Source organism: Hesperophylax consimilis, chromosome 13 (genome assembly GCF_061612785.1).
Source record: "Hesperophylax consimilis isolate HC1 chromosome 13, BYU_Hcon_1.0, whole genome shotgun sequence".
Lineage (NCBI taxonomy): Eukaryota > Metazoa > Arthropoda > Insecta > Trichoptera > Limnephilidae > Hesperophylax > Hesperophylax consimilis.
This window is the reverse complement of record NC_142848.1, coordinates 13,025,416-13,052,959: the sequence shown is the minus strand read 5'-3', so window position 1 is coordinate 13,052,959 and position 27,544 is coordinate 13,025,416. Positions and strand designations below refer to the sequence as shown.

The 27,544-nt window shown below is 35.5% G+C and overlaps 2 protein-coding genes across 3 annotated transcripts in view; one reads left to right on the top strand and one right to left on the bottom strand.

Moving 5' to 3' along the window:
• HnRNP-K (Heterogeneous nuclear ribonucleoprotein K) overlaps positions 1-12,227 on the bottom strand; it is a 129,328-nt gene extending 117,101 nt beyond the window's left edge. The window contains exon 1 of one of the 2 annotated variants that reach the window (XM_089638781.1): positions 12,114-12,227. The gene's annotated coding sequence lies outside the window, so the exon portion shown is untranslated. The remainder of the gene's footprint in view (positions 1-12,113) is intronic. The other variant, XM_089638782.1, reaches the window with a different exon arrangement.
• Positions 12,228-15,326: 3,099 nt separating this feature from the next.
• Positions 15,327-27,351, top strand: LOC149418467 (uncharacterized). The gene is made up of 5 exons (XM_089638514.1): positions 15,327-15,500; positions 15,912-16,033; positions 16,689-16,827; positions 22,243-22,418; positions 26,184-27,351. Exons 1-5 carry the CDS (start codon positions 15,419-15,421, stop codon positions 26,295-26,297), a joined length of 633 nt encoding a protein of 210 aa, XP_089494640.1. The 5' UTR covers positions 15,327-15,418; the 3' UTR covers positions 26,298-27,351.
• Positions 27,352-27,544: the final 193 nt, after the last annotated feature.

Genomic DNA, 27,544 nt, shown 5'->3' with positions numbered 1-27,544 from the left:
TTTCAGCGACATGTTACTACTAAATTGGTGAAAATAATAAAAATTATCAATGCTAGAAATATTCAGTAGTAAGTCGATTTAACATGTATTGGTTCACGAACTGGGGTACTTAAAAATGAACACAATCAGTCGATTGTCAATTATATGCTTTATTAGTTGTAAAATGTAATCGTTAACGGTAATTAAACATGCACGTATCGTCTTTATAACTCATGAAAATAGGCAACTACCATTATTGTGAAAACGTGCACATATTTAAACTACTGTTATGTATGCACGGAGTCCGTAAAATTCGCAGTACAAACGGGAAACTGGTGAATCTACATCATATTTGGAGACGGTTTTGTTGTGTAATTTTGTTAATGAGCTTTAGTTTACGAGTAAATCGAGTCCAAAGTTGGAATTTTAATGACAAATTTGATAAAAAAATCGGTGGTTAGGGGGTCAATTTCTGCTGTTAAATGACTTTTAAAATGCGTTGAAGCGTAGACCCGGCTCGGAAGAAAAACAACCAGCCCTTAGTTTTTTTTTCACCACGCCACCAGGTTAAAGCGAAACTTTCAGAGTCTTTCAAAGCGAACTTAAATATTGGTTATTTGTAGTCGTCCAGTTTCCTTTGTCTTTGAGTTGGACATGTCTGTATTGAAATGATCGCGCGGGGTGGCCGCTTTCCCACGGCGGCGGCTCGTTAATATTTTACAGGTGGTTTGGCGGAAAATAACAGGAGACGGCCGCCTTCACTAATCCGCCCCGCGGCGCCCGATACATATTTGATGCGGCGAACCGGGGCAGGGGGCAAGACGTCCGAGTCCAAGAGTCGAGGGCCGCGTGACGTGGAAGTGCGGCACTGGGTACTACTGGGCACTGCATGAAGTGGATGGTCGGTAGGTGCCAGCGACTTGGGGTGCTTTTTAGTTACACCGGCCAAATCTAAATGCCACATAAAGTCCGGCGCCAGGCTTTACTTATTCATGGATTTCTTTCGTGTTCTTGAGACCCATGTCTTCGGGGTTGGCGAAGAATTGCTAGAATGAAGTGAAATTCACGTGTTCACTATTTCACTCAGAAATTAGCGCGAAGCAACAAAGGAAGAAATGCAGAGATTCATATCAAATCAATATTATTATTGATGCAAGCAAACTCTAATCTGTGTGATGGTCTCACCCATATGAACTATACTGACGACAGCGAGTCCCAACTGCTCCCAACCGTCTGGAGTCCGTGAGGCATCCCAAATTGCGGTACGTTGGAAGGCTGAAGGTAGTGGAAGTGGAAGGAGATGGGGAAGAGGAAGGTGGGGGAATACCTGGCTATTCAGATCTTGTCACCAAACTCGGCCAAAGCCATTTCAAGCAACGTTTCATTTTTAAATTGTGGTTTTAAACCAGGGCGATACTGAGAGTATATTTTAAATGAATCAATTGTGAAATAACACAAATTAATCAAATTTCAAAATCAAAGTCGGGATTTGAACCCACGACCTTCGGCTTGGGAGCTTCGAGAGCCTTACCCCTCGTCGACGGAGGCCGTCAGGTTTTTTCCCCAGCTAAAAGTTTGATCATAAAATAATGTGGCAAACTTTTACTAAAGTCCGCGCACCGGCTACGAATATACATGAATTTCTGCGAAAATTTTGGAGTTAATATAATATCGGCCAGCTTTCCGAAGGAGTCAAAATTGACTCTAAGAAAAGAATTTTATTTTAATCATTTCAGGAAAAAATGAACGTCCTGATTATCCTAAAATGTATTTACATAACACGTGGATGTACAAAGATCACAATCAGAATGTACGTAAAATGTCGAGATGTTACGTGTGTAAATAAGGTGAAACAGGTCAGTGTGTGGGCACTGTGTACACACTTTACCACAGGTTTCATTTTACGCAATAAAAAGCATTCTCCACATTAAATAAGGCAAGAAACGCGAAGAATGCCACATACAAGAAATGGAATGTAAGATTTTCATTGGATAAATTGCACGGAAAATAATTCTAGATTACTAGAAAAACCGAGTCGGCAACAAATAGACATTATTTATTAAATAATAATTTTTTTAACCATCGAAGACAATATTAACAATTTTCAAATGAAAATTTGAAACAGAAAAGAAACGGTCGCATCTAGGAAATTAACCGAGAACCTTAGGACGGGTTGTTTCGGAGAAATTGAACAACTCATCAAATTTCAACGTTCATTTTCAAGTTCTGTGAAAGATTTTTCAGGTTCTGTTTTTTGTACAGGCAACTCGTCAGTGTACAGGCAACTCGTATTGTAATATTACTATTCAGTCCTTGAAAATAAAATGTGCTTTCGAATTACTAGTCCTTTTTACAATGGCGCGCAAATTGCAGGCTGCGTAAAAAAACTAACACATATCCCAAATCGAGTTAACAAAAGTTCGGTCTTGTTTCCAAAATTGATTATTTTGTTACACCATTTAGTACACTTTTACAATGTTAATTTACCCACCTCACTCATTTTTAGAGCAGCTACGCTTGGCGGTTCGTTTAAAAACGAACATTCAGATCCGGCGTAGAAAGGTCCCACAATGCACAGGGCGATAAACTTTGCATTACTTTAGCGAATTTTATTAATATGCGTAGGTCTAGTTATTTATGTCCGGTCTTCGGCGGTCAATGTACGACTGATATCGTAGTTTATGCAAAGAATTTTCGAACCCTCCTGATGCCAAAATATGGTCACATGGTTTGCCTCCAGCTGGTTGAAATGGTACTAAGATTTCTTGTTAGGGAAAGCCTGGAAATTTCGATGGCATAATCCCAACATATTTTTTATATTTACATTTTTTTTTTCTTCTTTTTTACTATATTTCTAGGTTGACGAAATGGGTTTCAATTAGTTACCCCCTGGTCGTTAATAGTATCGTGCTGATCACAGTGTAAACATATTTGTGTAACACTCATTAATTATTTTAAAACCTTAACAATGAGACATATTAATTAGCAGAATATATGTGAACACTGGAGTGTAGTCAACTGCCACAATACGACCAAAGCGTGACTTGCTAATTTTAATTACCCATAAATAGTAGGTACTTTTAGATGCTTTTAAGGTTTATTTTCTATTTGTACTTCTGCATTATATCATGTATATTTATAATAATTAGTTATTTAAAGACGTCTTGAAACTGAAATTTTGTAATACTATTAAAGTAACAAAAAAAATATGAAATGAAAAATAAATAACCTCACCATAGGCCACCTGCATGCATTTTATGATGAAAACTTGCAAAAAAATAGTGTGGAAGAGTGTTTATACCATGGTTACGAAAATGTTACAAAAAATATAAATTTATAGTCATTTTAATAACGAAAAAAATGTATACGTTGTTTTTAGATATTGGCGTCACTACATAAATGTCCGGTCTCCGAATTTCTCGTATTTATTTTTATAATTCCACTAATTTGTTTTAAATATAACAATGAGATTTCCGTCGGCTTTTTGAAATTGATTAAATCACTGGTGATTGTAGCCTGCTTTTTTCGAAATTATAAAATAATCTTTTGGATTACACAATATTCATATTTATTTTTACAATCTCGGATCCTACGGTATCCCTATAGTATGAATCTAATCAAACAATAAAACACAACTTCAATTTGAATTTTGACACATAAAGAGTGAAGTTTGTACAGGTCCGTAAGGCTTCCGAATCAGGGTTGCCAATGCAAAAGTTTAAAATACCAACAATAGATGTTTAAATTCCCCAAAAGTTCCTTTACCTCCAAAATGAAACGAAATTCTATTAAAATTAGCATTTATTATTTATTCATTTTCGGATGTTCTCTTTCTGGGTGTAAAAAAAAAAAAATTAAAAAGAAAGACAAACATTCCCGGGTTACGAATAACCTGACAATATTTGAAAATCTCCTACTACCACCACAGTAAGCTGAAAATGTTGCTTGTGTTGTGATGGAGGACTTAGCCAGCCGAGGAATTGAACACACTACGCCTGGGTGGGACCCAAACGCGATGTCAACTCGGCCACCGACCGGTCAATTAACAAATTCGATTAACATTTATAGGGTTAAGAATCGGAGCAAATGACCTCCCCTATCACCCCACTTTGTTTGATCCATAGCTTACGGGATATCCTATATACGTATTTGAAGAGATAGTACGTGTCATCTGAAATATACCGGTCATTTCAATAAACCAAGCTTACAACATTTTGGTGTCATCCTACGAACGCTTCAACCGTGTCCTGGGGGTGACATCAAATTATTATGGACGCGCCTAAATATAGACGGGCAGGGAATAAGGGAAATTCAACACGAGCCTAATTATCATTGTGGCGGGAAATCGTCAACAAACCGTATCCTGGCAACACCCACTCACCCCCACCCGGCCACAGTCGATATTCATTCCATAGATATGGATGATACGAAGAACCTTTTGCCTAGTGATGGGCATTATGGAAGTATCGGTTTCCGAAACAATACACATATTGGAATACCGCAGTGTAATCGCAACCACATACGAAGTAACTTTCTATATTCAACCAGTAGTTAGTTATCTACTATCTTCTTATTGAAGAATAAATTGGAAAGTATTATAGCATACATATACGAGATAGTACGATGTCTAGTCTTTTTCGTAGTTAAACTGATGTTTCAAAGCGTCATAATACATCACGACGATGAAACACGAGCTGAAAAAAAGTTGCGTTAGCCTAGAAATTCCAGACTAACAAAGCTGTGTAAATTTCATGACTCCAGGAATCAACGCTCGCGACTGCACAAAAAATCAAAAACATTCAAAATCTAACACAATTATTTTAACTCGTTGATAAATACTAATTTTAAAAGTTAAGACTTAATTTATTATCATTTCAATCGAATAAATTTATATCGATTGTTTCTAAATGACGTCTCGTTTACGCATGTCCAGTTGACGATAGATGAGTATCATCACTATTGTAATGATAATGGAAAATCGTAAGTGCAAAGTAATCCATGTAACGCTAAATTTGAAGCCCGAATGAAAAGTGTTTTTTGGAAATGAGATGAGGGTTCTTGAGACGAAAAAATATGGAAATAGCGTTGTTTTCATTAATTAGCTTCGTCCAGACGAATGAGACGTTTAATAATAATAATTTATTCCAGAATGTATGCAGGGGTAGTGCAATGCAATACATTCCATATTTGAAATAATATAAATAATTAGAGGTAGAATAATAATAATAATATATAGGTGATTACGATAGGCACAAAAAAGCGCAATTTAAGTGAAAAATCATAAAATATAAATATAAAAATGAGTGTGAGCAGCCGTTTATGGAGGATATTTGCATATTGCCCGTCTCCAGAGGGCCATCAGAGGGGACTCCATCCAGGCAACCATGGCAAGGATGTTAATTTTGTTACTTGATTGGCGTAGTCTGCGCCATAAGCTTTCCATGTGATGGCGGAGAAGCGCTCTGAAAGAGTGTACTCGTCCTTCCAGGAACATTTCCGTTTAAGCCTAAGACGAATTACGCTAAACGCATCAACGCTTATTTGGGCGAGGCCTATACCGATTATATGTTGGGGTGTCACACTAAGCTGGGTCCAGACATGTTCTTTTGTCCGTACCGTACCTCCGTTTCGTACCAGCGTCGCGATCCAAAAACTCTGGACGCATCATCTTTTGTCCGTACCGTACCTCCGTTTCGTATCCGCGTCGCGATCAAGAGCATCCATCTTCTTTTTCATATCGTCGACACCGCACTCCATTTCGAAAGACAGTTCCTCCCATGCATCTTGCTTTATATTTTTATTGTAATAATTCCTGTTTCCGGGATCCCACAGAACTTCCCTGGCCCTATATCCATCGATAAGCTTCACAATATTATTATTATGTTATCCCACTGCATTTTTCACGCTGATTCGGGTAGTGACAGAGAACACGACCAATGCACGCCGCGAACACGTCCAGACTGGCGCAGACCCGTACCGTATCGCCTTTGAACGGGTCGAAAAACCGACTTGCGATGGATCGGAGCGTACCTCTATCCGTATCAAGACGCCGTACCACCGTACCGTACCGAACGGGCGTCCAAACTAGCGTTCTTGATCGCGACGCTGATACGAAACGGAGGTACGGTACGGAGAAAAGAACATGTCTGGACCCAGCTCTACGCTATAATCTTCCTCTCTCTACGGCAGGAGAGGGGGTCAGATGAATTGGGGAGCTGCCGTAGAATATTATTTCTTTGTACGGGATCTGTCACCTTGACAGCTGATAGCCGCGTGATCACGGTGCTCCCTAAATTGATCTGACCCCCTTTCCTGCCGTAGCATCATTTTAAAATATCGTCTGGTTAGCAGATCACGGAATAACACCGTCAGCCATCAGGTCATGCATGACAGGTCTGTATGGGATTGTATGGCGAGCGATATGGTGTTACAAAAACGCTTTGATGAGTACAGCGTAATGTGTCGGAAACCTTATATACCTAGGTATACTTATGATAGATCCGTTCTTCCACTTTCTCAACGACGAATCTGTGAGCTCTCAGTGGCAAGACCAACTGAACAAGATGTTATCCCTTTACGTCTGGAAATTCAGTTAAATACTTGAGCTTTCAAAATTACTTATAAATTTAAATTAAATAACTCCAAGGCTCCGTTATAAGTGTTTAAGAAGAAGCTTACTGAAGATGATTTGAAAGGGATATATGTAAATACGAATGATAGAGGGAGCGAGCTAATATTAAAACGATCAATTAAGGATTACGTGAAAATATTTAATAAAACATTACTTATTTAAAATAGATCAAAAATCTATTGACATCTGAGGTAGCCTTTAAAGAAACACTGATAATTTCATATCTACAAAACAGAACCAGCTGTGTTTTTTATAATTTTCAGAGCAAAATTTGTGATTTTTATAGGGAAGGAATTTAATATAATAACTTTTTAAGTCGGTATCTGAATTCTTATTTTAATCTAATTTTAATACCTTTAAAACAGTGTTCAAAAGAGAAGTGTGTTATGTTTAATTCCATCGTTTCGTTCAAATCGCTTTTCCCCGCAATAAAATCGTACGAAAGTAAATGCTTTTCAAGGAAGTTTCACTGGAAAATGTAGCTATTTAAGAAAGGCAAAAGTAGTATTTCTCGCATCAGACATTTGTTACTTAATTACTTTATGACGTAGGTACACAAAACATTAAATTTCATTACCTTCTCCGGGAAGGACCGGTAAATTGATCCACAATTTAGAGCAGTTTTTATTAGTAAAATCACTACATCTAAGATAGCATTTAAATAATATATGCTATGCTGCCTATATGTTTAACAAATAACACATATCTAAAAAATATATATATTATAATTTTTAATATGTACTTCCCCACCTTCCTCTTCCCATCTCCTTCTCCTCCGCACTGCCTTCAGCCTTACAGCATACCCAGATTGGGGATGCCACTCTCACTGGCTCCAGGGAGTAGTTGGGACTCTTGACGTTAACGTTACAAAAATATTATTTTTTAAGACCTATTATATCACAAAGAGAATCCAAATTTTGATAGAATAAACTATTAAGTAATTTATCATTTGAATCAGCCCTCTTCAAGTTGCAAGGTTTAAATAATATTTATTTATTTATCGAAGAAAGCAACCAATTTGTGGATTGACATTATAATTAAATGAAAGAAAACAAAAAACTTTTTAATTAAATATCTTTTTACTTGCATGGCGAGGGAGCACATTTTGATAGATTGACTAAGTAAATGCATTATATTATACGGGTTAAAATATTAATAATAATTTTTATAGCATCATTTTGTGAAATAGTATAAACCGTTAAATTTTCACGACTTTCACACTATTTAACATTTTGATAGAAGTAATTTATAGACACATAACATTGTACTATTATCTGAACGTCATTCACTAATTAATTTTTCAAATAACAATATGTAACTAAAATATGATAACCAAATCAATTGTATAAGTGTATATTGTCAAGTCCCAGTGCCAGTTTCTTTTTGGTGAAGCACTGCGATAAACTACAAACTACGTAACTTAATTTTATGTACACATTCTATATTTCCACAACAAAATATGTTAACTTTTGTATTAAATAAAATAAATAAAGTATATCAGATTTATGGCGACTGCATATAAAAAGAAATGTTTTTTTCGAATGCGGATATTTACACAAGGTAAACCATATGAAATCACATGTAAAATGTTCCAATATACGAATCAATAAAAAAATGTGTGGTCGATAAAGTAATACACTGTTTTATTTTTGGAATATCTTAACGAGTAAAACCTCAAATTGTAATATTTAATTATTGAAGACATTATTAGCGATTCCTAAACGAAAATTTGACACAGAAAAAGATACGGTCACATCTACGACATGAACCCAGGACCCTTGCCTTGCCGGGGCACCGCTCTACCAACTGAGCTAATGGGACCCTATCTCCTTCGGTCATATTTAACTGTATCATATACATACTTCGAATAAGAACTACCAACATTGTCTTCATTTTCTCATCGCGCATTTTTATTGACTGCTACCTTTATGTATGATCGCAAGATTCAACCCGAAATAAATGCAATCAAGATAGTGTATTAGATAAATATATCTAATTTTTATCGTCATCTATTGACTTTTTCTACAAGTCTAGGAAAAATATTTTATTTTTGGAATAACGTTAGACGTAGGACCCCGAGTCCTAGATGTGACCGTATTTTTTCTGATTTTTCTGTTTCAAATTTTCGTTTAAGAATTGCTAATATTGTCTTCAAAAAATAATATGCTGTTTATTATAAACAAAGATAATAAAAACAAAGAAAACATCGTTATTTAATAGCAGGCGTGACAAAGGCAAAATTAAAACAGTAGTTAATAAAGTGATTAACGCATTCGTACATCCATAATTCTCGGCATTAATTAACAATATTCCAACATAAAATCAAACGTAACATTATTATTTTAGTGGTAGAAAAACAAAGTTGCACAAACTTCTCAAGGCGTTATATTATTCAAAGGTTAATGAAATTGAGGGCTACGTGGTAGGAAAATAAGTCAAACATTATTCTCAATGAAGGAGTACAGAGGGGTAAACTTCCGCACCGTATAATTTTCCCAATGGCTGAATATGGTAAAGTACAAAAGACACACAAGTCGAAGTTCACTAATGATAGTGTTGGCGTCGCACTTTTAATATAGTGTAGTTGAATAAGTTTCAAGGAAGACAAAGGGAAAAGTCGATTATGAAATTGTGGTACAAAAAAAGACGGTGTATGTCAGTAAGGCACAACCCGCAGGACGCATTCCGCTTTACAACAACAGTCTTCCACACTAGCGATTAAATTCGAATATTTAAGCTATATAAGGTTCAAAAAATAAAAATACAGCTCAACTAGGCACCATCACATAAATACACTTTTCTATTGATTTCCATGAAATAGTTAGGTACTTTTTGCAGTGAAGGTGCAGTTGATTTTAATATCATTGTTCCAACAGCACATATATACACATGTATATCAGTATTCCTATAAGTTCGTCAGAGTAAAATGTTTTCGAAGCAATATTTGTTATCCCAAGTGCCTCTAGATTAGCCACACGGTTGTGCATCGCTGATGTAAGCCAACATTCGTACAGCACAGACGTCATCATTAGCAAATCAGATGAGAATTCAGCATGTGGCTTCTAGGGGCTCCTTAACCTCAACTTATAGGAAAGAAACGAAGCACCCGCAAATGGCGCGAAACGCCGCTCGTTCCTTTCCCGTAATTCGTGGCTCGGCTCGCATTTCGGTTGGCAAATGTATAAGTACCATAATAGTCACAAAGGCAGAAAATGCAAGAACTTATGCGGTGCGGCACTAGGAACAAGGTTGCCAATTTGTGGGGAATTTCGAAGATTTTTAAGAATTGCGAATTTTGCGGGGAGAATCCGGGAATGTGGGATACAACCACATTGAAATATAATATTTACAATAATTGTGAGAATGTACGATAATTTCGCATCAAATTTTCAATGAAATTTCTATTTAGCTTGAGCGAAAGAAAAAATCCGCAAATTACTGGGTAATAAAAAATATTTTAATACATTTTTTTTCATTTTGGATGTAAAGGAACTTGTGGGGAATTTAAACATCTATTGTGGGTATTTTAGAACATATGCATTGACAACCCTGTCTAGGAAAGACATGATATTCGGGAGCAATGCTTCTCAACTTAGGGGGCACGATCACTTCACACAAAACTGACGTTTTGTCTATGAATTTTTTTACAAAATAATTATCTTTCTGCTTATCTCATTTTCTATTCACATGTTAAATGGCTTGCTAGGTTAATTAATAGTACGCGCGTAATGTAATATTAAAATGTGTCATATTCCATAGAATTTCAACATATTGCATTAATAATTTTCTCTTTTTGATTGACGAGTTAGAAATTGCGATTAGTCAAATCGCTAATCATTAGAAGTTACATAGGTACTGTTGTCAATAGGTAATGGTTTTCTAATCGTTATGCGTTGGTAAAAGTCTAAACCATTCGTACTGGTTTCTGGTATTCTATCTTTGTTAACCGTTATCTCAAATCATTACACAAAAAAAATAAAAACAGTTTTTAATTTTTAAGTTTCAAAAATGATAAATAATGCATTTTATTATCTATTTAGTTAAAAAAAACGGATAAATTGAAGTCTTTTTTTTCAAGTCATGTTTTCACATAATAATATTTAAATAGGTTTTTTGGCTTCTTTTTTAAAATCTATTTTTGAGTTAAACCCAAAGTATAAACCTAAAAACCTATTTTAGGATCATATTTTGGGTTAAATAAGAGAGGAAAAAAACTAACCTAATTCTCAACATGCATCAATAATGGCCGCCAAGTGAACAATCGATTTTAATTTTAAGGAAATAACTATTAAAATGCGTTATTTTCCGGGAATATTTCTCACTATTGTCTAACCACAACGATTTTTTTTAATAAAAAACATTGCATACTGACATGTCCTTATTTCCTGTATATTTACCGATATTATCAGAGTATATAATTTGATGATAATTTTTTTAATTCGTTTGAAAAAGATAGTGAGAAAAAAAATCAAGACAAACTTGTCGAATTCTGCTGCTTACTTAAAATAAGCAAAAAAATATATAAATAAAACTTGGTTTCGACTTAATTACTACAATAAATAACTATTTCTGTCGTGGGAGATGGTAAAAGATGCAGATCATTTTTTTTTTCTCGATCAAAGTTGAGTTTGAAGGTTAGGAAATACGCATACATTATTTAAAAAAAACCCAAACTAACATTCTAAAAACCTATTTTGTGCATGTTTACTTAAACCCCCGACTTAAATAATTGTTTACCATTAGATATTCAAGTTGAAATCAAATTTTTTTTAAGAGATGAATTAGCCGTGTTTCTAAATGCAAAATTAAATTGCAAAATTATCAGACATAATATGCATTGGAATTTTCATTAAAAGAAAACATGGTTTAACTGGTGTGGTAAAATCGTAATAATAATTGACAGCCAAGGTTATTGGATGAATAATGAAAAAGCTTACATACACACAGTGAGTAAAATAGTTTTAGTTTGACAAGCAATATTTTAGCCCTCCCAAAAAATTGTGGCGAGTAGTTGAATGAGGGTACCAGGTACCTAATACTGTATGTCATAATGCGTGATAAATTAACGAAATGTCAATGATAAGTGACATTTTGTAAGCAATCTCTCGATCAACAGTAAGCATACATCGATAAATTGAGCAAAGCAGACTACGTAATCTTACATTACATACATCATTCTATTCAGAATTTAAACGATCTTGTGTTTTAAAATAATACTTCCGATATGCGTGGTTAGAAGGCGTGATAATTTTATTTTTTTGTTATAAATCATCTCAGAAAATTACACAATTTATTAAAGCTATCACTCGGGAGTGTGACAAAAATAACGAATGAAAATAAAGTATTAATTGGCTGGTAAAAAAAATATCGCCGAAGCATTTTATTTGACAAAATCGATGGGAATGTTATCACCGAAGCGAGGAAGACGCCGTTTTGCCGCGCCAGTCAAAACGTGTAGAAAATCGAAAAACAAGCCGTTGTTTTATAAATAAATGTCGCTTACCTGTAAATCAATCGAAGTTTCAAACCGGCAAATCTCCCACCACAATTTAAAGCCCACACGAAAAAAATGGCGAGTTATAAATGCAAGCCCGGTAAACCGCGAGAAACGCTTGGACATAAATATACCACTCTCTAGATCGATATCTTCGGGCTTTTTGTATACAACAGAATTATACAGTACTTAACCACAGATATACAAGCAGTACCTACCGTGCGGAAAAGAGCAGTAGACAAGATAGAAAAAACTCAAGGTCATCTAAAAGTAAGATGCAACCATAGACAATATAATTGCTCTCGGCCTACTCCATTCATTCACTAGCCCAAAAAAATATTTTAAAAATAAAAATGTCCTTGAAGCAGAAAAATGTCGAAATGTTTTCCGAGGGCAAGGTTCATCTGACTAAGAAAATAAACTTTTACAGTGCATTTCCTTAAGATGAAACTTGTTAATCTGAGAAGAAGAAACCCAAAATGACGAGAAATTTGCAACAACACTGAAGAAAATTTCCAAAACATGATTGTCCGACAGTACGACGAAGAATTCCGACATTTTTTAGCCTCATGAACTCATGGTTACATATGTTTAAAAATCTTTAATTTCACCAAAACAATAAGCTAATACAGGATAACACTAATCAATAACATGAATAAGTTGGTCGATATAATAAATAACATTTATACGTTGTGGAGGAAGACATATGCCAAGTATGTTACGTAATAACCTAAAAACTGTCAATTCACTTTAAACTTGAACTTACGTAGGTAGGTTGAATATATGTTTGTAACTCGCTAACACTATACTGGCTTATATTGTATTTTTATCACGAACAACTTTAAAACGACGGAAATGATAGTATTTCGGCAGCAAATGACAACCCGCGTGTATAAATAAACCATTCACGGCAAAATTCCGCCATCTCTTTCTGTTACACGAGTCATTATGGTAGAGAGCGAGAGATCAAACCAATCCTTCTGCTCTCACCAATGAGATCTGAGATTTTAGCCATATTATTCGTTTTCTATAAGAATTTTGAGGTGGGCGTGGCGGTTTCAAATGAGTTTCAAGGCCAAAGCTGAGAGAAATGCCCCTGCGCTTGGATTTGCTTGGATTCGTTTGCTCAGTGTTGTCCAACGTCAAATTCGTGTAAAAATCGTTAATATTTAATGACTTGTAAGTACGCACCCTTCTTTCTAGATAATCGACCGCGATATTATTCTAGGGCGTTATATTGTAAATTTATTATAAAAATATATTTTACCAGGATAGTTTTAAATAAGTCTTTGTAGTAAATTTTTTTTCGAATCTCTTGAAAATTTGATTTTCAGTAGTTAGCGATACGATGTATATTATTAAATAATATTCAATTCAAATTAAATTTTATTGACTTAAAAACACAAGATTAGATGAAGTGATTGCATCGAATAGGTAATGTAATGGCAAAAATACCCATCTCTTAGAAATTTATGACTATTTTTTGTGAAATATTTTGCGTCATTGAAAATGAGTGTTATTTTTTTTAATTTTTTCACATTTATTTATATTTTCAACAACAATTTTGCTTAATTATTTTTTTAAAATCAGTATTAAAAAACCTTTTTTCAGATGGCGCAATTCGGTGTCTTAAAACTACGTATTTCTACATTAGAACTAGATTTTTTTTAAATTGCCGGTAATACGGGCGTTAATAATATTATCATTTATAAACAAGTAAGTAACCCGCCTCACTAGAAGATTTCTGTTGAATATCATAATATATTATTGATGTTGAATACCATAATGTGCAATCACCTAATGCGAGGTTATTATTCGTATCTCAATCATAAAATACATGACCACCGCCCTCGTCCATACATTTTTTTTTTAATAAAAAAGGCATAAATATTTTTCTTTTCCAAATAGATAAGTAACATGCTTTCACAAAAATACATATTTTTTTCAAGAATTATAAATAATACATGACAGTTTAAATAATGTTTATTGAAGGTATATTATGAAATCTATTAAAGGCATCGGAGGTATCGAAGGCATATTTAAAAACAAATATTTAAAACCAATTTGGGAGGTGGGTTTGGGTACCGCCGCCCATTTATTGGATAACCAACACCTCTGCCACGGGTCACTCCAAGTGGTTTGCTACGTTTGGTGATTTAGCAGGGGTACCCGAGTTCATCAGGTAAGGTGTGTTCAGGGTGCGACTGCCCACCAGCTACGTGGCGTGCCAGATCGAGAGAGGCTGACCTGGACACACAGATTCCTATCCAATTCTCATACCTTTTACATTCCCATAACTTCCTCTCCTTAAAAAGACCCTCCACACAGCACCCCAAAAGATGAAATAGGTCCCGCGGGAAATTATTTTCCTTAGGTCCTCCTGTGTGGGGTTTATGTAAAAATATAAATACATCGTAATAAATTTAAGAAAACGAATAACAAAACGAAGGTTACCTTCAGCTTGGCACATTCATCTTTATAGGCCTTAGATGCAGCCAAAAGAAGTCCTAGCGAATAAACCATGGACCCAAAAAGCTCTGGACAGAGCTATTCGAGAACAATTTGAAGCCGCGGGGAGACGAGGAACATGTATGAAAAATGCCAAAACCTACTTAAAATTTTGAATGAAATCCCACTCCTTGTCTCGACAAATACCCCCAAAAAAACCATAAGCTGTTATAACTGCACTAACAAAAAAATAAAATTATAAAAATTCATTAACTTTGTGTATAATTTTCAATAACTCACCAGGTATATTTTGTTCTTAAAATCAATGTAAAAGCCCGGCTGGGCGTAAAACCAAATTAAATAATATAGAATTATGCATAATACAAATCATTCAAAAGTTTGTCGCTCAAGAAAGTTCCAGGTAATTTCTCCTCACCCTAGATTTTGCTTCAATGCCATACAAACAAAATCGCTCTAATGCTTTGTCCTATCTTTTTTAGGTCCATGAAATAAACGAACAATTTTTAAATTCACAGATTTTCCGTATCGTTGCAACTTGCGACTGCAAATCGTGCCAAGCTGTATATAAATGTTTTAAAGCCAAATATTCACCAAAAATGAATGCATATGAAACAAGCTGCCCCATTTTTAACAGGCAAATTAATAAGAAATTTAATAGTGGTCAACATTTTAACATCTGGCAATAAAATTGCTATTTGCGGGAAACAAGCAATATTTTGACATATTTATGATTTTGAGTGGTTTATTCATGATTTTGACTTAAATACTGGCAAAATCAATGAAGTTTTTGATCTCAACTTTTAGAATCCAGAAGTGTTGTTCAATCGATATATAGGTGTATAAAAATGAATGACAAGAAAGTTTTCAAAACCCAAAAAGAAGAGTTAGAAGAAGCAATAGCCCTCAGAGACGAAGAAAATTCAAATCGTATTTCAATAACATCAAACTTTGTTTTCTAGTGAACATAAGTTATTTTTTCATTAATCTTGTCTAAGTCCCCTGCACTCTTAGTACGCAAAAATAAATAAATAGCACTTGGTTTCATCTTAATTACTACAAGAAATAACTATTTATGTGGTGGGAGATGGTAAAAGATGCATTAAAGTTCCATTTATTTTAAAGTTATGTTTGAAGGTTAGGGGATAAGCACAAAGTATTAAAATAACCCAAAATAAACCTTAAAAACCTATTTTGTGGATGTCTTTAACCCCTGACAATAGTTGCCTACATTAGTTTTTTAAAGAGCCTTTGGATGCAGTGGAATTCGACAAGTTTACCATTTTTTCTTTATCCTAGATTTTATTAAGTAAATTTTAATAGCTTGGTAATTTATTTAAGTTCAAGAGAAAATTGATATGTGGAAAGCTAAAATAAAACCCATAAGCAACATTCAGCAAATTCAGAATGAAAAAATTGCAGAAACTATTAAATCTATCGAAGACTGCAAGACAAAGTTACAGGTGAAATTCTTAAATAAATAATACATTTTAAATAAATTGAGTTTAGTAATGCTGTAACACAGATTAAGGAATACATATTTGAACCAATAAAAATATTATGAAATCAACATCTTACGTGAGTTTTATAATTTTAAAAGTTAACTACAAAATATAACCAGTAACCTTATAAACATTATTATCCATTTTTATGTTTTCCTTCCACATGAGCCAAAGTTTTAGATTAACTTAACTTTTCTTAACTCCATACATCCTGACGATGGTCATTGCAAGGCTGTCCTAAAATGTTGACTCAAAAACGAGTAGGAAATGCAACATGGCTCATTAACCCAAAACGAGTAGGAAATGCAACATGGCTCATTAACCCAAAAGTCAAATGACATTATCCAACTCGCTGTAAGAATCTTTATTTTCCTTGCATAATTCGAATGAAATAGTAAAGATAATAGAGGTAGGATCATACTGGGTCGACGTAAGCTACATTAACAACGCATTACGATATCTGGACTAATTACAATCCATACATTTTCTATGGAAATAGATGCTTTAGAAACACACTTGTCACGCGCAATGTTGCGTGAGACAAGTATGTTTTTGCTTTCGCTATCGTTTACGTACCGTACGTCGACCCAGTGTGTTCTTACCATTATTGTTTCAGGACGTTCACAAATTAATTGCGGAAAATAAATGGAAACAAATCAAGGCAGAAATATCAGTTGACAATGAAGAATCTGACTATGGAACCTACTTAAAAAAAATAGAAAACCTTAAAGCATTGTCTAGTGATAAGGGGAAGGGTAAGCATACATTATTTTCTATTTTGTAGTTTTAGGCAAAAAAAGGTGCGTGGAGAAGTTATTGAAAACCATCTATTTCAGCAGGAAATTTCTTTCTCGAGGAAAATTATATGACGGCGATACCACTATAAAGTGGTTCTGAGATCAAAATAGAATATTAAAAAACTCATATTTTTAATTCATTTTTCTATTTTATAATATTCCATTCATTCTCGTGATCAGACTTGGTGAGGTTCTACTGTGTTTGTTGACTGAGTTTTGCAAAATCCTGTTTTAACTCAACTGATTGGGATTTCGTCTGACTAAATTTGTTTGTTACATTCAGTTTCTGGTTCAAGATGGTGGCTGTGTTGGGTACTGTCTTTTTATCCCACCAGAGTTCGCATTAGTGTGGATCTGTCTACGAGCTATCAAATTGGAATAATCAATATTACGGTGCCTATTATTATTTATTCATTTATTTATAGAGCGGAGACGGTTTACATATAGTTCCCGTGAGCACTTAGGCCATAGACTAATTGTGCTAATCTACCATTTTACCTCATTCCTTTAACAGTCACCCGGTCCTTTTTATAAAGTTCACCAGGGTTGTCATTGTATATGGGGCTATGTCTTCTGATTCCACAATGTGTCTTCTCAGGTCTCATCTCTCCTCTCCAATCCCCCTTGGTTCCCTGAAGGCCCCACAAGGGAAGAGGGCCTCATCTCTCCTCTCCATTCCCCTTTGGTTTCCTGAAGCCCCGCGAGGGAAAAGGACTTTGTCTCTCCTCTCCACTCCTTGGTTCCCTAAATGCCCCACGAGGAAAGAGGACTTCGTCTCTCCTCTCCACTCCTCCTTGGTTCCCCAAAGGCCCCACGTTGGAAGAAGACTTCGTCTCTCCTCTCCACTCCTCCTTGGTTCCCTGTAGGCCCCGCGACGGAGGAGTCCATTCCATCTTGGTTCCCCGAAGGCCTCATTTATTTATTTTTATTTATTTATTTTATTTTAAATGCACATTTACAGTTGTTATACATAACCAATAATAAACATACATTTTATTTTAATTTATTAAGTAATAATAGCGTTTTTGAACTGGTGAATATTAAGTTGGAAAATATCTTTATCAGGGGACAGGTAATTTAGTAACATAATCATTTTTCCGAGCGGCATTACTAATGGTAAGTTGGTTCTGCATTTTGGAACGACAAAGGTTCTGTGCCTGCGCGCTCTTGTATAATTGTCGGGGACATAAAACTCAAATTTTTCTATAATATCGGGAATACAGACGTTACCATTTAGAAGTTTATATGCTGTTATCAGCAAAGCAGTTTTCCTTCTATCGGTGAGGCTATTAATACCCAGCATGCCGGACAAAAAGGCTGATGGATATAACCAGGGATAATATCCGAAGTCTCTAAGATATAAATATCTCAGAAACTTCTTTTGTACTTTCTCTATCATTTGAGAGTAAGTTAAATCCATTGGTCCCCATATTACAGAACCACTTTCCAAAATGCTACGTACTAAACTATAGTATAGCACACGAATCGCGGCCGAGCTGCAAAAATGTCTGGAGTTGCTTAGCACAAATCCTAGCATTCTTAAAGCTTTGTTGCATATCGTTTCTATGTGGACGTGAAATGTTAAGTGCGTATCAAATGCGATTCCCAAATCTCTTGAAATAACAATGTGCTGAAGAGATGAATAAGACATTTTGTAGTTATAGTAAATCGTTTTGTTTGCCTTGGTGTAGCACATAATGGAGCATTTCTTAATATTAAACCCTAATTTATTGGCATGACTCCATTCGACGATAGAATTTATATCACTTTGTAGCTGCAAGCAATTTTCCAAAGATTTTATTAAAAGGAATAGTTTCATGTCATCCGCGAATAAGAGAAACTTGGAAAATTTTATGCAATGGTAAATGTCATTGATAAATAGCGAGAAAAGTAAGGGTCCAAGATTCGACCCCTGTGGAACTCCAGAGTTTGTGATGAAGTTGGAAGAGTGGAAAATACCATAAGTTACGTATTGTTGTCTATTTGAGAAATAACTTACAAATAGACATAGAAGTTTCGCTGAAAATCCAAATTGGTCGAGTTTATTTAGGAGAATAAGCGGATCTACTGAGTCAAAGGCTTTTGCGAAGTCATTGTATGATACATCTACTTGATTTTTACTATCAAGAGCTTGAGATATGTACTCCGTAAAAACCATTAGATTAGACACAGTAGATCTGCCAGACCTAAAACCGTGTTGCTGGTCAATTATAAAGGGTTCAACTTGGGTATAAATGCATTTATGAATTATTAGTTCAAACAACTTGGCTGGAGAGGATAGGATCGCCACTGGTCTATAATTAGAGACTGAAGCCTTATCACCAGTTTTATGTAACGGTGTAACTTTAGAGATTTTCCACAGGTCTGGGAATATTCCGGAGTTAAGTGAGAGATTATAAATATACGCGAGAGGTGTTAATAAGGGCTCAAAGCATCCCTTTAACACGAATGACGGAATAAGATCCGGTCCAAAAGAAGTTTTGGATTTTAATTTTTTAACAGCAGCGGTGATGTCAGTGTTTGTAATATTTTGAATATCAACATTCTGTGCTTTTGTTGGCGTATTTTTTCCAGGTATAAAAGATTTCAAGTCCGCAGCTTCCTTACTATAAGTTGATTTAAAATAGTCTGCAAATGCTTCTGGAATATCTGCTCCTGAGAAAGACTGATTATTCCAAGTAACATGGTCAACAAACCCGCCATCACTTCTTCTGGACGAGATATACTTCCAGAAAGATTTGGGATCGCATTTGATATTTTTTTCAATAGAATTAATATATTGCACATGTGCTAATCGAATACTGCGTTTTATTTTTGTTCTAAGTAGACAAAACATTTCCCGGTCACTCACCATTCCAGTTTTCTTCCATTTTTTGTAATGTTTGAATTTGAGTTTTATGTCGCTAACAATCTCACTAGAAAACCATTTAGGATATTTTCTACCATTCCTCGGAGTGCGCTTAATTTTGAAACACATATCAAAATATTTATAAATTATGGAATAGAAAAAGTGTGTCGCTAAATTAACATCATTTATGTCCTTCAAAGGTTGCCAGTCATGAGATTGTAAATGGCAATAAAGAGCTTTAAAATCGCCATGTTCGAAGTTCCATCCTCGCCTAACACTATTATCAATATTATTCCACAAGTTTCGTGTTTGACAATTGGTTGTGTTTTTGTTCGGCGAAATCTCTATACACAACGATGGATGATAAGCGTCTTCTTTAACTAGTGAGTATAAGGATTTATATACTTTTAAATCAATGTTGCTGATAACAATGTCCAGCGTGCTTCCCTTCACATTTGTAATAGAGTTGCTTTGTTCCATTTGGAAAAGATTCATAAAATATATGAGATCCATTTCGGTGCCTTTGTTACTAGATTTTAGATTGAAGTCGCCTATTATAATAATCTTTTTATTGATTAAAAAATTAAAATTCTCAGTAACCTTATCAAAAAAATCGGTATATGTTTTATTTGGCGATGCCGGTGGAATGTACACAACACATATGTAAATAACACCAAAATCATTTAGGCATGTCTTTATCCACATATTCTCGTCTTTACTTTCCAGATAGGTAAGTCTCTGGGTTTGAGTTGCACGGTCACGTCTCGCGGCTAGCAGTACTCCTCCTCCCCTTGAATGTCCCGAGGTTCTGTCCTTTCTGAACACGTCATACCGTTGATCGAAGAGTTGACTATTGTAAATGCTGTCGTTAAGCCATGTCTCTGATAGTAATATAAGATCGTTGTTCTGTATTATTACACTTTGTAGGAAATCATCGGTTTTGGATCTTAATCCCCGTACATTTTGGTAAAAAATTGTGCAAGGGAGAGAATTCACTTTTAGGGGGTTCTCTAGTCATTTCGCGGCGGCATTTTCATTCACTTTGGTCCGGTTTTGATTATCATCAATAGGATTTTGTTTTGGTTTTAAGTACCGATAATGTCTTACCGGTACTCCTCGAGGCCATAAATCTTCCCGTAAAAGTTTTTCGTATAGATCCTCCGTTACACCTATACGGAAAGCTGCGTATTCTTGAGAATGTGCGATGAATTTTTCTATTTCACTTTTTGTTATTTCGTTTTTCTCCAGATGTGCCCGGATCTCTTCTACTGTTGTGTCCTTATGTAATCTAGACACGATAATATTCTTTATTCTTGGATATGATTTTATACTCGAAGACTTATCGGAGTTACCGATAGTTAAATTCTTCACTGTGCGTTGTCTGCGTTTAATTTTTATCCAATCTTCCGTATTAGGAGCGGTTTTTGATTCCGGCTCGGAAATTGGAACGTGTGGTTCCGTGGCGTGCGTTTTGGGGATCGCGCCGTTAAAAGATGCGGTTTCAAATTGACCGGCGTCATTGTTTGCTTTGGTGGCCGCTCTAGTTCTCATCCTTTCCTTGGTTTGCGTTACTGCTGACAGGGTAGCGGGCGCGGTGTGCGGTGCAGCGGGGGCCGCTACGTCAGTCCAGCGCTGAGTCGCGGGATTTGTAGGTAGTGCATTTTTGTTGTCACTTTTGCTTGTTACCTGCCGATTTAATGTCGCTTCCACGGTCTTTACACGGTCCAACAACTCGTTAATCGTCCTACTTTGTTCGAGAATGATGCTCTTCAGCTCTAGGAGCACGACGTCACTCATTATTCGATCCAGCAGTGAACAAAATTCGCGAAAAAAATTTTTTTAATGACAGCGCGACAGTAAGACGTGCGTACCGTATCAGTGTACCGATATATTTTCATGATGGAAGAGTCCTTTCCCTCATGGTTCCCTGGAAGCCCCATGAGGGAAGAGGGTCTCGCCTCTCCTTTCCACTCCTCCTTGGTTCCCCGAAGGCCCTACGACTGTTAAACGAGTGAAGAGGGAGTTTTCGAAATGTCCAATTTTCGTCCTATGAGTATCTAGGAAAATAGAAGGTCCGCTCTAGTAGAGCCCCGAGTGCTGAGGTAAGGTCTAATTACTCTGAGATGCGACCCTGTTTCTCGGAGGCACCGTTTGTGATGCTGTTCCCCAGGTCATTCAGCCTGAGCATGGTAGCTCACACCTTAGCTTGGGATGGCTATTGGAGGTCATGTTTCCACTCCCCGAGCAATGAGTTCGCCACACTCCCTACGCTTATTATGGTATCTACCTGCCTGAATGTTTGAAAAAGAATTGTCATCGGGACGTGACATTTCTATGGACAGATTTTTTAATTCCTTTGAAATAATTTTTTATGTAGTTATTTAAGTAAAAAAGTACAGTACCTTTACAAATCTTATGATTTCAGAGGAATTTATAAAATTGAGAAAATTGGAAAAACACTTTTTGGGACGCGAGGTCTACGGTTCACAAAACTACTTAGAAGTTCAATATATATTTTATTTCAGATGAAGCCACACCAATGGAAATCTTGCAAGCTAGCTGTACCGAATCTGTAACCAGCACTGATAGCATCATTGCCTGCAGGAATGACCTGGAGGCACAGGCGGCTGAACAAAGCATCAATATTATTGAACTCCAGGAGAACATAAACAACGAGGAGCAAAGACACAGCATTCTAACGGTGATTCTATAACACTTTTTAAAAATAAAATTTTATTCTGCTTACTGTTGTGTTATTTTCTTGGTTTTGAGTTTCTTCACTGTAAAATGCTCTATCTTATTTATGGCGATGCACCACGTCGCGTAATATTTGTTAATTGTGCCGCTAACAATACCACTCCTTATGTAGATGGCGATAAGGCTTAAATCCCTACTTAAAACCAGCAGCCGATTCTGATTTATGCTAGAAAACATTGCCCATGAGTGTGTTTTATATTATTTTGCGAAGTTCAGGTACAAATATGTGAATGTATTACGATCATTTTCTAAAGAACTTAATTTGCCACACTATACAATAAAACCATAACCAAATAGGGGTTCATAAGTAGGACATTTCGAACTTTAAACAGTTTTTATTTTTTCTGGGCTTATGAAAAGACTTATCAAAAAAGAGCTCGATTATTTCAAAGGCCAAGTTGTAACATCATAATGGTGTGTCAATTATCAAAGTGGTGTCTGTTGGATTGAAACATTGCTTGAAATGGCTTTATCCATGTGTGCAATCGAAATGTTGCTTGAAATGTATTTAGCCATATTTGGTGACCAGACTGAATAGCCAGGTACTTCCCCACCTTTCTCTTCCCTGTCTCCTTCCCTTCGCCACTGCATTCAGCAACATACCCAAATTGGGGATGCCATAGTCCCACTAGCACCAGACGGTTGGGAGTTCTGGGCGGTATTCATATTAAAAAAATTGGGAAGGTATGTTTTGTTGTATACGTTACATTTTGCGCAGAACCATCTTTTTCGGTACTGTGTCCCGTTTTCCCCGAGGAATTGTCAAAATGTAATTTTTTCAGAGAGTGATATACACAACATAAAATTTATAGCAAAAGATTCTTTCGATGGAGGCAAAATAACAATTATAATCTAATGTAGCCTAGCCTAACCGAACCTAATACCAGTAATACCACACCTGATGATGGATATAACATCCCCTTTTTTTTTTCAAATGAGTCCTGTTAACAGGTTGACTGCCGCTTTGATAAGAAAACTCTTTTTAAAATATTTTAGATATTTTGGAAAGCTAGAAAATAAAAATTATACATTTGTATGTGATAGGCATTGGGAACGAAATTTCGCCAATGCATGAACGACTCCCCACGACGTTTGCTTGGCGAGATAACGATGTATAGATATATATTATGTATAGTACATAACATACTCCCCTTATCACTCACAAACGCGTTATTGGCAGTCAACCTGTTAACTGGAATGTACTTTCCTGTTTTCTGAAGCCATTTGAAATATGTTCACTGCCACCATGTTAAGGCCCCATCCTGGTTTCAACACTCTTTTTTTTCAGTGAAAAAATAAGATCGAACAAACAATATGGCGTTGCTTGCATTTTTCCACAGTAAAGTCTAAATATGAACATTGCAAAGCTCCATACCCATTCAAGTGAATCATATATTTGAGTTGGGCCATGTCAAGAGTCAGAATAATACAAGAGATGAGATGACGTATGAATTTGAATGAAGCAAGATGTGTGTACCAAGCCATAGTTATGAGGCAGTCAATCCCATCTGCCTATCCCTGCGTTGAAATACCGTCATCCATAGCTATGACGGAATTGATGACGGCAACTGTAATTTAAATAAGGAATTCCAGTCAATTTTTGATTTTTTTTTTATTTGACTGCGAGTGTAACCTTCTAGCTTAAATACCAGTATAATTTTTTTTTGCAATAAGGAAGTTGAGTCCATTTTTTAATTTTTTTTTATCAATGCCATTTATCATTCAAACTTAAATACTGTTTTTTTTTTTTTTTTTTTTTTTAAGTCTGTTTTCATAATTAAATTAATTCTCAAAGTTTAAATTTTATCAAGCCCGCCAAAACGAGCGGAATCCGAGCGGTAAGAGGCGGGGTGTGGGTGTGACGTCATTCAAACTGTGAGAACCACGTCGCTTAAACATTTTGTATGGAAAAAAAATTAATTCTTCAATAAGGAATTCCAGTAATTTTTTTACCAATGTTAACCGTCTATTAAAATTGATGTTATTAAAAAAAAAAAAAAAAATTGATTAAGATTTCATAGTTAAATTAATATTTTAAGTTAGAATATTTGCTTTTCCCGCCCGCACGGTATTGAAGACGCTATTTGTTGACCGCCGCGCAGAAAAGTAAAATAACGGTTTACAGCCCAGTTCACTGTGAGACTTTTCTGCGCGGAGGCCTGAAGTGTAATCACATGTAATGTGACATGTATAATAATAAAAACTTCTAAGCGATGCAATAAACAACATATTATTATAAAGCACTATACGAATATGTATCTTTAGAAATCCATTTTATATAATAATAACAACAAATACCTACATAAATATTTGACAACAGATGGGAGCTATTTTTTTCACATAGATCCTATTGACAAAGGGGTTTCTCCGGGAATGCAGCTGGTTTTCAGCAGTGACTTATTATATGGTAAACAAAAGATGAAATATTTAAAAGCCATCACCACATTATAATATATATTATAATGAGTAGAGAATAATTATCATTTCATGCGAAATCAATAAATATACCTGCACAAAACTAGTGGTTATGGCGAAATGTCAGATGGGTAGATACGCAATGATTATTATACTGTAAAAATGTATTATATTTATCGTAACGTACAAATGAACACAATTAATAATTTGATATACTTACTTGGAAGCTTTAACTCCACGACCGGCTGTGATTTGGCCCAAATAAACCTTTGGCTTAAAAACTTACCAAACCTTTGGCCTATTCACCTCTCTCATCTAAACCGACCATCTCTCACGTAATAGAAAGAGATGCACCATAGACATTGCGGTGATACATTGCGGTACGTACAAGCCACGACACATGTGACGTCAGAATTCTTTCGACCAATCGTGGAGCGTATTCTGTTTATTGCAATTTAATGCTTTTTCAAGAACGTTTAATTAATTCTAAGAATAATAATATAGAAATATATTTAGAATCGATATTTTTTGATCTACATGACCATATTTTTTATAAGTCAAAATATTTTTCACTCAACTTCCTTATTGTCAGTTTCATAGTTAAAATAATTATCACAGTTTGAAATTTTCAAAAACAAAAAAGATTGAAATCTGACAGGGTGCGCTCATGCGCATACATATGCGTCATACATTCCTCAGTTTTGTCGGTTAAAAGTAAGGTCAATCCCACTCGTGTCGGTTTGAAAACAATATAACCCATTTTAAATATTTTGCAAATTTTCAAAAAACATGAATTCTTTTGAAATAATTTGTAAACCGCAGTAGTGACCCACAGCACAACTTGGCCAACCCTTGAGGTAGTGGTTTAAGCGCTGTCAGAACCCGCCGACCAATCACAGGGCGTTTGAGTGTCTCACAATTTTAATCATTTTTAAATGATGATTTTTTAATTTTATAATTAATTATATAAAATATAATTTTTACATTGTGAATAAGCATTTCTTGATCTATTAATTAATATTCACTATATGAACATACGTTTTATAAGTCATAATATTTTTACTCAAGTTCCTTATTGCATTGACCTAGGACTTAGATATTCCCAAAAAAGGTCTGAAAATTTAATGACTCATCTCCCACTTGTTCATGAGTTTTTGTTGCATCAGAATACAAATTTCGTGCTTCATTTAAAAATATACCTAGATTATGCATATTTAAAGAAAAATCTATAAATTATGAACAAAGTGCAACTATTTTAACGTTAATAAATAATTTTCAAAATATATTGTTTTAGAAAAGAAATGCAGCTGCTCTATTGAAGCTACGCAAAGAATTGCAGCAGTCAGAAGCCAAGCGTAAAGATGTTATGGATAAATATAAAAGAAGAAAACACATGGTCATCAAATAATAGAATAATATTTTAATCAGTTGTTCAAATTAACCCATAGGGGCCGAAAATAAATAAAAAGATATTAAGATATAAAATAAGCTAACATGTAGACAATACCATACTTTCTTGATAAAGTGACATTTTTATTTTTGTCTTTGATACTTGCCGCAACATGCCGGAACACAAAGGTTCGTTATTCTAAGTATAATGCTACTCATGTTGTCACATGTGTTTTGTAGAAGTCAATGAAAATCAGTAAGTAATAGAAAATGTAAACTTTGGGTGTGACACTACCAAGCATAGAAGTGTTAGGCTGGCCACAGACAGCTGCGCTCGGCTTCGTTTCACACGTGGCTTTAGCTTCGCTTACTATGAGCTGCCATACATAACCACACATAGTGGGCCATGGGCATGCTAGGCACGGTTGCGTGGGTATGTGCGGTCTAGGCACACGTGTGGGTGGCAGAGGATGCACAGACCGAGACTATCTTGCGGAGACCACGGCTGTATGTTTCTCCCCCTGCACTGGCCCACTGTGACACAAATAGACCTGCTGCATAGTACTACAATACAAAACTTAACTGTTGTGTCATATCGCGTCCCTGACTAAAAGACATATGTAAGTTGTATCATTACATCTCATCCAAAATGATATCTATAGACGTTGTGTCCATGAATGTGTTAACTAACTAGTAGAGGTAGTATCTAAATGCAAAGTGAAGTGTATCTACAAGGTCGAATTTACCGTGCGTGGGCACGATTCTTCAACACAGGGGTCCTGTCCCTAGGGGTTAATTCAGTCATACTCAACCTGCGGCCCGCTGAGCTATTTTGTGCGGCCCTCCATACATTTAATATCAGGAACATGATTTACAAAATCTGGCATTCTATATCACGTTAATTTGAGATTAATTGCGACTTTGACGTACAGACTTTGAAACTCGAAGAGGATAGTATAAGTATAATATACTATCTATATAATATAATATCCTATAAGAGTGTTGCTACTGCACACCATAACTGCACACGCTAGATCCATCTCTAAAAAACAAAAATTTGACAGACAAACATGCGCGCAAATAAGTGTTACTACCAACGAAGGCTATAATATAATATAATATTTTTCGAAAAAGGAATTCCGTAGCTACCCCCCCCCCCATGGATTTCGAAAAATTGTTGGGAATTACATATGATGTTTTTGGCTGTGCGGAATTTTTTTTTCAGTGAAGTTCTGTAAAACCCCCCCCCCCCCCCATGGATTTCAA